The sequence below is a fragment of the Coffea arabica genome, chromosome 1e, assembly GCF_036785885.1.
Source record: "Coffea arabica cultivar ET-39 chromosome 1e, Coffea Arabica ET-39 HiFi, whole genome shotgun sequence".
Taxonomy (NCBI): Eukaryota; Viridiplantae; Streptophyta; class Magnoliopsida; order Gentianales; family Rubiaceae; genus Coffea; species Coffea arabica.
Genome location: NC_092311.1, coordinates 50,597,231 through 50,612,280, shown reverse-complemented (window position 1 = coordinate 50,612,280; position 15,050 = coordinate 50,597,231). Strand labels below are relative to the sequence as shown.

The 15,050-nt window shown below is 35.2% G+C and overlaps 1 protein-coding gene across 1 annotated transcript; it reads left to right on the top strand.

Moving 5' to 3' along the window:
• Nucleotides 1-12,124: 12,124 nt before the first annotated feature.
• LOC113712331 (root phototropism protein 2-like) lies at nucleotides 12,125-14,764 on the top strand. Its single transcript, XM_027235703.2, has 5 exons — nucleotides 12,125-12,263; nucleotides 12,389-12,458; nucleotides 12,571-12,948; nucleotides 13,178-13,903; nucleotides 14,014-14,764. The coding sequence occupies exons 1-5, from the start codon at nucleotides 12,160-12,162 to the stop codon at nucleotides 14,494-14,496; spliced, it is 1,761 nt and encodes a 586-aa protein (XP_027091504.1). The 5' UTR covers nucleotides 12,125-12,159; the 3' UTR covers nucleotides 14,497-14,764.
• Nucleotides 14,765-15,050: the final 286 nt, after the last annotated feature.

Below are 15,050 nucleotides of genomic sequence, written 5' to 3'. Positions count from 1 at the left end.
TTTGGATTCGACGGTTATTACCAGCCATTACTGGAAGACAAAAAAACATAAAATTATGAACAGCAGAATATCCTTTGTTGGTTTTACAAAAATGTAAAGGTGCTAGACTGGTCATATGGATTACGTTTTTTTTTTTTCCTTTTTCGATCCATTTGATTATATAGAATAAATATTTTTTTCCTTTCTCGAGAAATTGACAAGTGCAGGTCAAGTACGGTTTTCTTTTTTCTTTCTCGATCCATTTGGTCATGTAGAGTACAATTTTTTTTCCCCTTTCTCGACCTGCACTTGTCCAAAATTGACACTAGTTTGGATTACATTTTCTTGAATTTTTTGTAGAAAAAATACTATAACGATTTGATGTATGTGAAGAAAAATAATAATAAAAAAATATGATCACGAAAAATGATACAATTTTTCGACGAAAAATAGCTGTCCAAACACAGCCCACATGTCCAATGGTGTAACCATGATCGACTACAGCATTGATAATAATAATGAATTAGACCATCAGTCATTATCACCGCCACAGTATTGATTAAGTTGTGCGGAGCCGTTTTGTCAAATCATTTACAAAGGGCAAGAGCATACTGTTCGAGATATATTGAGGTGGCTAAGAGCGAAATTAAAAGATGCCATGAGAGGTTATCTTCTCTTATTATGAATAGATAGTGGGAGGATGGGACAGATTTGTCAGGCTTTAAATAGGAAAAAAGCACACTAATTTTCTTCTCTTAGATTAGAGCTAAACTCCGTCCAATACAAGTTGGACATAATTAGTAAATATACACCACTTCTTTATTATAAATATCGTATGTGATTGATTACTTTCTTATAAAAAAAAATTGTGTGATTTGTGTAAGTATTTCACAGGATATATATACCTTTATTCGCAGTGATGATCAAAGTCACTCAAATTTTTTTCTCTTTAAAAAAAAAAAGAGAGATTGGAGCTATCTGATAAATATTATAGAAATTTTAAGAAATTCAAATCTTTATACTACATAAATATTATAGTCAAACAATGACTGTTTTTGAAAACTTTTCCGTTTGGATTAGCTATTTTTTGGAGTATTTTTTGAAAAATTTTATTGTAGCAGAGTTTTTAGATTATATTTTGAAATATTTTCCGAAAATATTTTGCGATATTTAAGAGTAGAAGAGTTTCTATAATATATTTTGAGATATTTTTTAAAATTTTAAAAAAATTCTAACTAATTTTTAGATTACCTTTTAGAGTACTTTTTAAAAAATTTTATTATTTTTGAAAAACACTCCCATCCAAACACTGATTGGTGCTAGAATATGTGGTGTTTGGATTGTAACTTTTTATTCTTACATTTTTTTTTGGAATTCATTTTTCAATCACTTTTTTACCTCTAAATCGACACAGTATTTTTTGTTTTTTACAAAAACTTCAAAAAATGACAACCAACGCGCGCTACTAAGGGAAAATTGCCAGATGTTAGATATTGAGGAGATTATCAATTTTCACAGCATTGACTTCTAACAAAATAATCTAATAGTCTGAATTGGCATGCTCCGGTTGGATAAAGCTTTTGCTATTTGTATTTGGAACTTGAAACTAAACGCCTGCTTTTGAGTAAGGCATGACGCCTAATTTGGTTACGTGTGCTTGAGGTCTAAAATTATATATCATCGCTCCTGTCTCTTCGTTGATCTATTCTATTTTCTGCTCCTTCAAATGCTAGGCTGACCAGACTCGAGACTCCCACTTTGCCCAGGAAAAATGATTAAAACTCGTTAATTTATTAATTGCGCATCTCTTTCGCATCGTGTGGGGTTGGCCACTTGGAGATATTTCAACGGTCATGATGATCGTCTCCATTGGAATATTCAAAGACTCGCAAGTCTCCTAGTTTTGTCTTTGTTTGACAACGAAGATCGGACGAGATGTGGATACATGTCTAGGATTCCTTCAAAGTGGTTGCGCATTTACACCTACTAGGATATTTTTCAACTGGTTTCTTGATTTTTCTTTTCCACCGAATTCGTCAGTCGGAGAAAACAATAATAATATCGTGTTATGGAATTAGTAAAACTTCAGGCTTTGATAAGTTTAACTAATGCTTGAGGTTTCTTCTTTGGACTTTTTAAGATTAGGTGAAACAGTATGTAAGACAGAAAAGCAGGAAAAGACTTTTCATTTTTCTTCTCGACAGACTTTTCATTGTTCTTCTCGACATACTCTCTTCACATTAAGCCAGGTTGTTTTTATCGCCGCAGCTCCGGAAGCAAATATACTCGTACTACATCGAAATTTTCAAGGAAGGAAACCAAAGTTGGCACGAACAAGAAACATGTGGTGATTTTCTCATTTTTGTTTTCCGCGCATAATCGAATCCGCCACAAGGTCTTTAAATAGAATCAAACCAAATATTCACCAGAATGGCTTACGGCCGCTAGGCCTTTGAATGGCCCACCAGGCTTTGTGGGGTGGGAGTTCCGATTGGAATTTACTAACAATAGGTAGGGGTGGGCGTGGGTCGAGTACCCGCATCATTCATAGGGATGGCAACGGGGCGGAGGCGGGAGAGTTCCCCCCGTCCCCCGCCTCCTGCTTCCCCCGCCCCCGCCCCGCCTTGCCCCGCTTCCCTCGCGGGGTTAAAAAAATTTTATTATATAATTTTATTATAATTAAATTTTAATAAATAATCAAGTACTAAAATATCAACACATCACCAAATTATTATTCATTGTAATTTTACAATTGAAACTCATAAAAACAATCAAACAGAAGTTATTTGAATACAATCCAATATGATAAAATAAATATAATTAAAATAATCAAGTTTTCACTTTTAGTACAAATGCAATCACTAATTCATTATTGTGTTTGTGCTTTTTTTTGAGAAAAAAGTGTTATTCTATTAAGTGTAATTAGAAATTTAGTATAAATGTATTAGTAAATTTAGTATAACTAATTAATAAATTTTATTAGTAGACATGTATAATTATTCATATAATTGATAATATCAATTATATTACATAAACTAATATACATTATATAATACATCTAACTAATAATATCATTATCATAAGTTTATAACTAATTAACTTACATATTATATATAATTATACATATATTTATATATATATTTTTTTTTATTTTTTTTTTGCGGGTGGCGGGGCGGGGGTATACTCCCCCACCCCCCGGCCCGTTTCTAAGCGGGGGGAAAAAATTCCCCCCCGCCCCCGCCCCGAGAGCCCCCCGCGGGCACTCGCCCCATTGCCATCCCTAATCATTCACCATTTTTTGCTGACCCGACCCGCATCTTGCGGGTCAGCATTTTTTGACCCTTACCCGCCCCGTATATCAGCGGGTACCCGCATCTTGCTGAGATATGGTCGGGTCAGCGGGTACCCGCCCCGTCCCATTTATTATTTAATTTTTTTAAAAAAATGATTTATACCAATTTAATTTTATATTTTACACATTCATCTAAGATTTAATAAATTTTTTTTCTAAAAAAAGGTTTCCCACCAAGAAACAAGCAAGTGAAGAAAATATAAGATAAAGGAAAAAAATTAAAAGAATTCGAAATCAATAAAAGTTTGAAATAAGTAGCACAATTTTTAATATATATGTTCCACATTAATTCAACTTTTTTCTATAAAATATAAGATCATGGTCTTTATAAATGAATCTTGTAAATAAACTATAGTCTCTCATATTTGTAATGCAATTTGTTCAATAAAATTACTTATTTAGTTCTTATTATTTTATAGTGTGTGTATAAGAATAAAAATAAAATAAAATATATATATATGCGGGGCGGATCGGGTACCCGCGGGTTTTTTAATTATATGACCCTAACTCGCCCCGCATCTTAGCGGGTACCCGACCTTCTTTTAACCCGATCAAATAATAAAATTTGGAAATCCTAATTTTCGGATCGAATCGGATCGGATATGATGGTTTTCGGTTAGCGGATAATTTTGCCACCCCTAACAATAGGGACAATACAACCACTAGTTCCCCAGACGTAGAATGAGGCTGAGAATTTCCTGTGCCACTACTGCAATGTACAAGAAATGTACATCAATTATTCTAGTGAGCTCTCGAGTTTAAATTAATGGACGGACACTTGCTACATTCTGAAAAATGTATATGACAATTAGACCGTGAATCTTTTTGTGAACTAGCACGTATTCGTTTGGACAATGAATTATTTGTAAAAATTTTATTTGCTTGTATCATTAACATGTTTTACGATCATTTTTTTATATCACGTATATCACATTAAGAAGGTACTGCAATAATTTTAGAAAAATTTTTATTTCAAATAATTTACCATCCAAAGTTAGGACCAACTTGAGAACCAATCGTGAACATTTGAAAACGGCTAGTGATCAATCACCATTGAATTTGTCGTCTCTCACTCCATTTTCTTTGTTTTTTCTTTATCCAATAATTGGAGTGAAATGTTAAAATTAGAACGAATCTGTCATCGAGCTTGAGAAAACAGTCCCATCCTAAGGTTTGATTGTTCACAAGAAAAGCCCAGACCACAAGTTACTGAATTAGGGGCCCAAATTAGGTTTGATCTTTGTTGGGCAGCGTAGGGCCTTTGCCCCTCTTTAATGCATACGGTCTAGGGAGCCCACTTACGTGACTTCCGGGCTCTGTTCGTTACTCTCCAAGATTGGGATCGAACAACATCCACAACCCAAGAAGGACCACGGGACCCGTGACAGTGAACCCACATCATAAGACCCGCCCCACATACCAAAATCCAGGTCACCCGTCTCTATCATTCCTATCCAGTTTAATCTTTTTTATTTGGGATAATTTCAGAAACCTCCCTTGAGGTTTCTGACACTTTCACTGGCAACCCCTGAGGTTCTCAAAATTTCACTGACCTCCCTTGATAGAAAATTGGGCCCCTTTCCTGACATCATGAAGGCCAAAATTACAAATATATCCTATGAAGTTGGGTTTTATTACTGAAGATGGAGTGTATTACTACCGTTTAGTTGGAGAAAAAGGCATCTAAAGTGATTAATCAACCTTAACAACAATAACACAAACTTGATAGCTAATACATGAATTAAAGCTGGATTAGGGAGTAGGGGTGCAGAGAAATCGAGTAGCTTGAATCGAGCTCGCGAGTAGCTTGGTTAGCTACTCGACTCGAGTAGTTAGGAGTAAGAAATTCGAGCTCGTCGAGTAGCTCGAGCTCGGTAGCATATATATTTTTTATTTTATTTTATATATCAATTTACTCTTTTAGGTTTGTTAGCTAGAATATTTACGGGCTTAACCATTTATGTTGTAGTAATAATGAAGGGTGAATAAGTAATTTTGGCTTGAGAAATATGATGAAAACTAAAAACGAAAAATGAAAAAGCTTCCGTCGAATCCGTCCTTCAGAGAATCAGAGTTCATTATTCTTCTTCGTTCGGTCGTTCCTCTTCACGCTACTCACTGTGATGAAAACTAACTCATCAAAATGAAAATGCTATGCTCTGGATCCATCACCTTCTCACTTTTATTCCACTCACGCTACTCACTGTGTTTTCTTGAATTACACATTCAATGGAAGCTCAGAAACAAAGGGTCAATTGATTCTTGATATTTTGGTTATTTGATCCGTGAATACTGGTATAGTTTGGGTGGGCTTCTAGTTGCCTTGTACCTATTTGTAAAATTGTTTGCCTGAATACCTTTCAGTTTCATACTTATGGGCATTAAATACAAAACCTGCGAGTTTCCCATAAAGAGCCGATGTCTTATGAGCTAATATTTTTTTTTTTTTAACTTTCACATATTTTATTTATGTTAAATACAAAACACACTAGTATTCCTTTGGCCGCTATTTAACCAATTTTTCCTATAAAGAGTTGGTATGTTTCCCATAAAGAGTTGGCACAAAACATACTACAAAACCTGCATGTTTCCCATAAAGAACTGGTATCTTATGCGCTATTTCTTTTTTTTTTTTGACTTTCACATATTTAATTTATAAATATAAAACATATTAGTTTTCCTTTGGCCGCTATTTAACTAATTTTTCCTATAAAGAGTTGGTACAAAATATGCTAACAAACCTGCCAGTTTCCTATAAAGAGCTGGTATGTTATGTGCTATTTAACCAATTTTTCATATTTAAACAAATTTATGAAAATTAAAATAACGTATTTGAAAGTTGCATTTTTATTTGGAAGAACGCATTCCTTGGATGCATTTGTCACCCTTTGGGAAGAGACTAAAAAATCGCCACCCTTTGAGAAGTTAGTTTAAAAACTCCCTCTTTTTGGGAATTTACTCCTTGTTAATGCAGCCACTACATTTATTTTCAGGTATTAATTTTTTAAAAATTTATGATTTTCTTATGTTTTATCAAAAAGTTAATAACTATTATAGTTACAATTATAGAGATGTTAATTTGTCGTATGTGTAATTCTTTTATTTTATAAGAATTGTTATATCAGGGGTAAATTTGGAATTTAATTGCATTTAATTCCGAAACACTCATCGAACCAAGCATCAGGAATTGGAATGATACTAATTCCAATGTATGAACCAAGATAGATATTGGAATGAAAAGTTTAATTCCAAAACCAGAATCCATGATTCCATTTCCATTTCCGATTTCAATATGTGAAACAAGCAGCCCCTAGATTCTTTAGATTATTAGGAATTGTGGAAGAACCAGGATCAATTCGAGCTCATTCGAGCTCGAGTACTTGACTTGATATCAAGCTCGACTGACATGTCGAGCTCGATCGAGCTCGAGTTCGAGTCTGCGTATGCTATTATCGAGTCGAGCTCGAGCTCGAGCTCTAGTGGTCTGCATCGAGCTCGAGCTCGAGTACGTCACTACTCGAGCTCGACTCGGCTCGATTTCACCCCTATTAGGAAGTAAGGCGCCATTTTTGTGCCTTCTGTGAATATATAAATGTTTTTAAGTAAAATTAAAAAAATGTTACAGTAACTTCTTACGAAAAAAAACTAGTAGGTTATCTATTTAACATAAATTAAATATTTGTAAAAAAGAAATATCCCATAAAGTACCAACTCTTTATGGCTTTTCTCTATTACATGAACCAAGTACCAGGTTTTATGGGCATTTTATTCTAAATCATTTAATTTATGTTAAGTTCATAAATATTTGCAAATAAAATTCAAAAGCCGTTACACATGTATTTTTACGAAAGGAAAAGTAGCATGTTTTGTATTTAATATAAATAAAGTATTTGAAAGTAAAAAAAAAATTCCATAACATACAAGTTCTTTACGAGTTTCTTCCATTGTATGGATAAAGTACTAGCTATTTATGAGCAATTTAATTTATATTAAATACATAAATGTTTATAAGTGAAATTCAAAAATTGTTACACTAATATTATTACGAAAGAGAAACTACTAGGTTTTGTATTTAACATAAATTAAATACGTGAAAGTAAAAAAATAAATTACCCACTTTTTACTAACTCTTTACGAGTTTATTCTATTATATGAATAAAGTACTAGCTATTTATAGGCATTTTACTCTGAATCATTTAATTTATATTAAATATACAAATGGTTGTAAGTAAAATTCAAAAAGTATTACACTCATATTTTTACGAAAGGGAAACTGGTAGGTTCTGTATTTAACATAAATTAATTATGTGAAAGTAATACTCGCAGGTAATTTAATTAATTTAATTAGTTACTTAAGTTATGTTAAATAGATAACATACTAGTTAACTTAAGATTTATGAAAACCGGCATTTTTCCTGACACATCTAGTGCTTACAATTTTTTGTATTGTACTTACACCCCCTCAACTTTAGTAATCATTATAATAATTTATTATTCTTTCAATCTTCTACTAATACAAGGAGCAAAGGGGCAGCCATGGAATAAAAATTCCTTCTCACACATGAAAATAATATTGTTATCAGATTTGGACTGCATTGTTACCAAAAACTCAAAAGCAATGGAGGCCAGTGAAATTTTGAGAACCTTAGGGGGTGCCAGTGAAAGTGTCAAAAACCTCAAGGGAGGTTTGTGAACTAGTACGTATTCGTTTACTAACAATAGGGACAATACAACCACTAGTTCCCCAGACGTAGAATGAGGCTGAGAATTTTCTGTGCCACAACTGCAATGTACAAGAAATGTACATCAATTATTCTAGTCAGCTCTCGAGTTTAAATTAATGGACGGACACATGCTATATTCTGAGCAATGTATATGACAATTAGACCGTGAATCGTTTTGTGAACTAGCACGTATTCGTTTGGACAATGAATTATTTGTAAAAATTTTATTTGCTTGTATCATTAACATGTTTTACGATCATTTTTTTATATCACGTATATCACATTAAAAAGGTACTGCAATAATTTTAGAAAAAATTTTATTTCAAATAATTTACTATCCAAAGTTAGACCAACTTGAGAACCAATCGTGAACATTTGAAAACGGCCAGTGATCAATCACCATTGAATTTGTCAGTCTCTCACTCCATTTTCTTTGTTTTTTCTTTATCCAATAATTGGAGTGAAATGTTAAAATAAGAATGAATCTGTCATCGAGCTTGAGAAAAACAGTCCCATCCTAAGGTTTGATTGTTCACTAGAAAAGCCCAGACCACAAGTTACTGAATTAGGGGCCCAAATTAAGTATGATCTTTGTTGGGCAGCGTAGGGCCTTTGCCCCTCTTTAATGCGTACGGTCCATGGAGCCCACGTACGTGACTTCCGGGCTCTGTTCGTTAATCTCCAATATTGGGATCGAATAACATCCACAACCACAAGAAGGACCACGGGACCCGTGAGAGTGAACCCACATCATAAGACCCGCCCCACATACCAAAATCCAGGTCACCCGTCTCTATCATTCCTATCCAGTTTAATCTTTTTTATTTCCTGTGTTCCTTTCAGTAAAACACAAGAAGAGTTTTGGTTCTCATCGGAGACCAGCAGGGACAATGACATGGTCCATTTCTTATCCTGGAAATGAATACAAAATTCAACGTATGCCACCGCGAACTAGGCTGCAAGAATTTGGAATTTAGTTTAAATCTGAAAATCCAGATAACGACCTTAGTTACTACGCAAGGCTGCAAGGACGGACAAGCCTAATAAGTTTAAGAGAAGTCTGGGCGGCTTTTGTAAGTGCCTTTTAAAATGAACAGTCAATTACTTTTTTTTTTTTTTTTTTTTTGGGTGTGTGGAGTGAACTAGGCTTTTATACTCAAGTTTTCTGGCACAAGGCTAGCATCTAAAACCTACTTCAAACATTTTTCCCCGACAATATGGTGCATCTAAGCATATGCATATCTCAATTTCTTTCATTGATTTCTCCACGTAGGCTTCAGTATATCTTCTTTTTTACTTCTCCCTCTCTCATTGATACAAGAGAACGCAAGCTGCAAAAGGTAAAAAGAGAGAAAGGGCGGTCTTACAGGATGAATTTAAGCCTTGTTTTCAGTTGATTCTTTTAGCTAATTATGAATTTTGATTTTGGATAATTAATTTTTTTAATGTTCTTGTTTGCTCTTGTGTTTAGATTATAGATTTTTAAATAGTTAAAAAAAATCATGATCCATCAAAAAGTAAATTTTGTTGAATCTAATTCTCTACAATAATATTTTATGATCAAATTGTGTAAAAATTAAAGCAGATGAGAACAGGGTCATCATGTCTTGTTAGCTAAGTTGAAGAACTTGGAATTTAGAAAAAGTTTGAACAAGGAATAAGTGACCAGCGATAAAATCTTGCCCAAAATTTAACTCTCAGAAGAGAGACACACACACTCTACATAGTTTACTTCAATTTGCATGTTACTTGTAGAACTAAAAAATTATTTTCACTATAAAAAATTAGATTAATCTTTTATACACTGACAGTATATACACTTTTACCATTAGATGCATGACACATAATTCAAATTTGAATTTGAAACTCATATTTTGCAATATGTCATGCATCTAACCGTGATAGTATATACACTGCCAGTGTATATAAGATTTATTCTAAACAATTTGTACAAAATAATTTGTAGCAATAAACATATAACTCCTTATAAATCTATCTGTAATACATCGCTCAAAAAAACAACCCTTTCTACATGTATGTAGTCAAGAACTCATTTTGCATCCAAGAGATCGACTTGTGCCAGCATTTATAGCCAAGAATCAGATGTTCTTGTTTCCAAGTCTTCACAGTTCCTTTCTCGTGGGCACCATAGATAACAACTTGACAGAGGATTAGAGAATGTCTTATACTAAAATCTACAGATTATGATAAGCCAATCGCTCGTACGGTCCCCTCCATGGCAACGACCTCCAGTGCCAATCCCTGTTGCCTCTACGTATCATCAACTCTCAAGAAATACAACTAATAATAAAAAAGGAAAAAAGAAAATACCTCATAAAATAGTAGTACTAGTATTTAATAGGGTGGATAGCCGATGCTGTCACGGGAATGGAGGAAATCAAATGCGTTGCAACGTGGTGGGATTTGATTTGGTGGATTAGGATACCGTGACGGCCCACATCACATGTGGATTATCCTGCATGTTCCCGGGTTGAATGCGTCAAAAGCTGGAAAGCAAGTGGGACCCCCTGCTGACATGGAAAAATTCGATGTTGGATGATGTGGCAGTCAGGCTACCAGGATTTTGGGGGTCTGGTTATGGGATCGCGGTAGCCACTTGTTCGAGTGGTGGAGAAACATCCGATCTATGGAGCGGGGGACTTTTAAGAGTCTGGACTTTTAAGACACCCCACGGCCGTTGTCTGTCATTTTAAACCCTAATTGCTGTCCCGTCCGACGTTTTATAACGAGCAAGATAATTCGTTGACTTTCGAGGAAGATTATGCTTCTGACTCGCCCAGCTAGTTCTGAATTCTCAGGCTACAAAATTGAATTTGTTTACATTATAAACATATTTTTTAATTTACTCTTTTATATTTTCAATCAATTTTTATTTCACATATATTATACTCTCTCCGTCTTATTGAAAGTGTTGCATTTTCTTAGATTTTTTGTAGAAAAATTACTGTAGCGATTTAATATATGTAAGGGAAAAAAGGTAGTAGGGAAATATGATTACAAAAAATGACGCAATTTTCCTACGAAAAATGGCTGTCCAAACGGGGTCTAATACTTTTTATTTTAGAATGTCCCAAATCAATTGTCATATTAAAAAAAGTCAAAACACCTTTTAGACTCTCTTTCCAATATAACCCTTATTTCTAATCATATACATGTTAACATTCAAATTTAAATTTTGAATTTGTGGGAGTAAAATTGAAAAGAGAAGTACAAACATCATAATCAAACCACTATTTTTAAAAAATTGGATTCCCCAAACATGACTAAATAAATGGGATGGAGTCAGTATCACAAAAACTACTATAGTAATTATTTCAAATAATACCAAATTTAAACAGACTTCTTGTTGTGTATTTAACTGCAATAATATGCCATGAAAAGCAAATTATTTACTACTATACGAATTTGGCTTTTGTTGCCTGAAAAAGAAATGATATAATCTGCAAGCATCTCACTTGTTATAAGTGTAAAGTGATCTAAAAACAAATATTTATAATTTACTACACGGTCCAAGAGGACGATTTGATGGCAAGGAAAGGGGGAAAAAAAAAAGTACTTAAACATTTCGGCTTGCCATATCACTTGAAATTTCTAATCCACCTAGCTAATCTGAATTTAGAACATTTACTTTGGAGGTCAATTCAATATTGCGATGTGAAACTCTCTTTGGCGAAAGAAATGGACTTACAAGCCGCTCATTACCTCTTCGTTAAGTTAGCTCGCATTTGTGTGCATCTGTATAAAATTCTATATTCATGAAAAAATTCTGCATTCGGAGACTAAAGCTGAGAATGTGGAACTAGGAATATGTTGGCAAGGCAAAATAGACAATGGAAAGTGAAAACTACGTTGGAAAAACTGAAAAAAGTGAATAGGCCTGCATGATGCATGCGATGCTTTTAACGGGCAGACAAATTTCAACTTGCTGTCCAACTAAAAGCCAAAATATGCATTATTGATGGAACAAGTCCGTAGTAGTGATAATAACTGGGATAAAAAGTGAAAAAGCCCTAAAAAAGATTTAAAAGAGTCAGCAAGATCACGTTGAAGTCTCTATATAGGGTTAAACACGCTCCATTTCTCATGCGAAGATCCCTTTTCCCTGAAGTCGTCTTCCAAAACATGGCTAGTCCCCTTGTGAATAACAGTAGTAGGCTCTCTCTTGCCATGGAGAGGACTGGCCAATGGTAATCACCAAAAATACCAAAATGAAAAGAAAAGATAGAAAAAAAAAAAGATCATCGATTTCCTGCTCTACAGTCCATGAAAGCGAGCTTCTTATACTTACCAATTTCTTCTTCAATTTTGGCAGGGTTTTTTCCCAAGAAATTCCAACAGATGTTCTAGTTGAAGTAGGAAAGGCCACCTTTTCTCTTCATAAGGTATGCAGATTCATTATATCGCCATGTTGTGTTTTCTCATAACGAACCCTTCTAATTTTGCTTCGAGTTTTGGCATCAACTCATGATATTATTTAATTCATGCTTATGGCAGTTCATGCTTGTAGCAAAGAGCAATTACATAAGAAAACTAATTCTTGAATCCAAGGAAGCTGATCTAACAAGGATAGATCTCTCGGACATCCCTGGAGGCCCTGAGATCTTCGAAAAGGCAGCTAAGTTCTGTTATGGAGTGAACTTTGAGATCACGGTCCACAACGTAGCAGCTCTGCGTTGTGCTGCTGAGTATCTCCAAATGACTGATAAATATTGTGACAATAACCTCGCCGGCCGGACCGAGGATTTCCTTTCTCAAGTTGCCCTGCCTAGCCTCTCTGGTGCCGTGGTTGTTCTTAAATCATGTGAAGATCTTCTCCCTCTGGCTGAAGATCTAAGAATCGTTCAAAGATGTGTTGATGTTGTTAGCTCCAAGGTACCATGATTGAATATTTGGATTATTTGCTGCTATGATGAAGTAGTGCATGTCGTTTCTTGCTGTGTGTATATATATTTATGTATATATATTTAATATTTAAAAGAGCAAATAGCTACGTAACTAACTCCTCTGTGCTGACTTTGAGAATTTTCATACGTTGATCAATATTTTGAATAATAATTCTTGGATATTGGATGCATGATCTCCTTCGATTTGTTATTCATAGGCTTGCGTTGAAGCAAATTTTCCAAGCCGTTCGCCACCAAATTGGTGGACGGAAGAGCTGTCAATCTTGGACGTAAAATTCTTCGGTAAAGTGATCACTTCAATGAAGTCGCGGGGTGCTAAGGCCTTCACTACAGCTAGTGCTTTAATAACATATTCTGAGAAGTCCCTCCGGGATCTTGTACGCGACCATTCAGGAAATGGTGCCAGGACAGCTGTTTCAGATGACTCTGACCTCAGAACCCGGCAGCGGGAGCTTCTCGAATCCATCGTGGCTCTATTACCGCCAGAGAAGTCCTCTTTTCCCATTAACTTCCTCTGCTGTCTCCTCAGAGCAGCTATTTTCTTGGGAGCAGCGAGTACTTGCAAGATTGAGTTGGAGAAAAGAATATCAGCAATACTAGAACATGTGACAGTGGATGATCTTTTGGTGGTATCTTTTACTTACGATGGGGAGAGGCTTTTTGATCTCGAGAGCGTGAGGAGGATCATATCCGGTTTCATGGAAAAAGAAAAGAGCGTTGCAGTCTTTAATGCAGGGGATTTCAGGGAAGTGAGTTCAACTGCCATGCTCAGGGCTGCCAAAACTGTTGATGCCTACCTTGGTGAAATTGCGACTTTTTCAGAGCTTAGCATATCCAAGTTTAACGGGATTGCTATTTTGGTTCCAAAGGCAGCCAGAAAGGTTGATGATGATGTTTACCGGGCTGTTGATATCTACCTAAAGGTGAGCCATCAGGGGAAAACTAGCCTCCTTTTTCCATAACTGGCTAAGATTTAATACCACAAGTGATTAACAGAGTATAATCCCAATCCGTTTCTTTTTTGTTCTGGCAGGCTCATCCGAATCTAGATGAGATCGAGCGGGAGAAAGTGTGCAGTGTGATGGATCCACTCAAGCTATCCTACGAGGCAAGGGTCCATGCTTCACAGAACAAGCGCTTGCCAGTACAAATCGTTCTTCATGCACTATACTACGATCAGCTGAAATTAAGAAGTGGAACTGAAGATCTAAAGATGCCAAATGCAATTACTACGAGACGCCAATTGCAGGCTGATACATCACTGGCTAGAGAAAACGAAGAATTGCGAACTGAGTTGCTAAAGATGAAAATGTACATAGCAGATTTGCAGAAGACACAGGGGCCATCTACCAAAGCAACTGCGGCAAGTTCCCGAAGGCCAACATTCTTCTCCTCTATGTCCAAGACACTGGGGAAACTGAACCCGTTCAAGCACGGATCAAAAGATACTTCTAATATAGATGATGCTCTGGTAGATATTTCCAAGCCTAGGAGGAGAAGGTTCTCTATTTCCTAGATCGATTCTCTCCATTGATCAGGGATTAAATTTTTACGTTTCTGTCTTGTGATGAATTTGTGCATTAGGATTGGTGTTGTGGGTGAAGAACTTGTCGTTGGGTTTGTGAAAAATTTCAGTTTGTTTCTGTCCCAAAACATTTGTGTGTCATTGACCATGACAGAGTATATGGCACACCTTAACTTAAAAAAAAAAAAGAAAAAAAAAAGAAGTTGTAAAACAACTTAGGAGATTGATATTATATTTGAGTCCCTCGTTTTGAACTTGAGTAATTTGTTTCCTTGTCTAACGTTCAGCCAGGTTGGTTATACTTTAGTTTAGGAGGAGGGCGCACCGGACATAAAATTTATACAGCGCTGATAGTGTATACATTGTCAGTGTAAAAAAGATTAATTCATAAAATTTATACTAGCATATTTTTAGCATTAATATTTCTAAGTTTTAATTGAGATAACTAGTAGTCCACTAGTTATAACAAGGCACATAATTCTAAAAGGTAAAATAATAGCATAGTGGATAACGCTGACCTTTCTCTTTCCACATAATTAAAACCT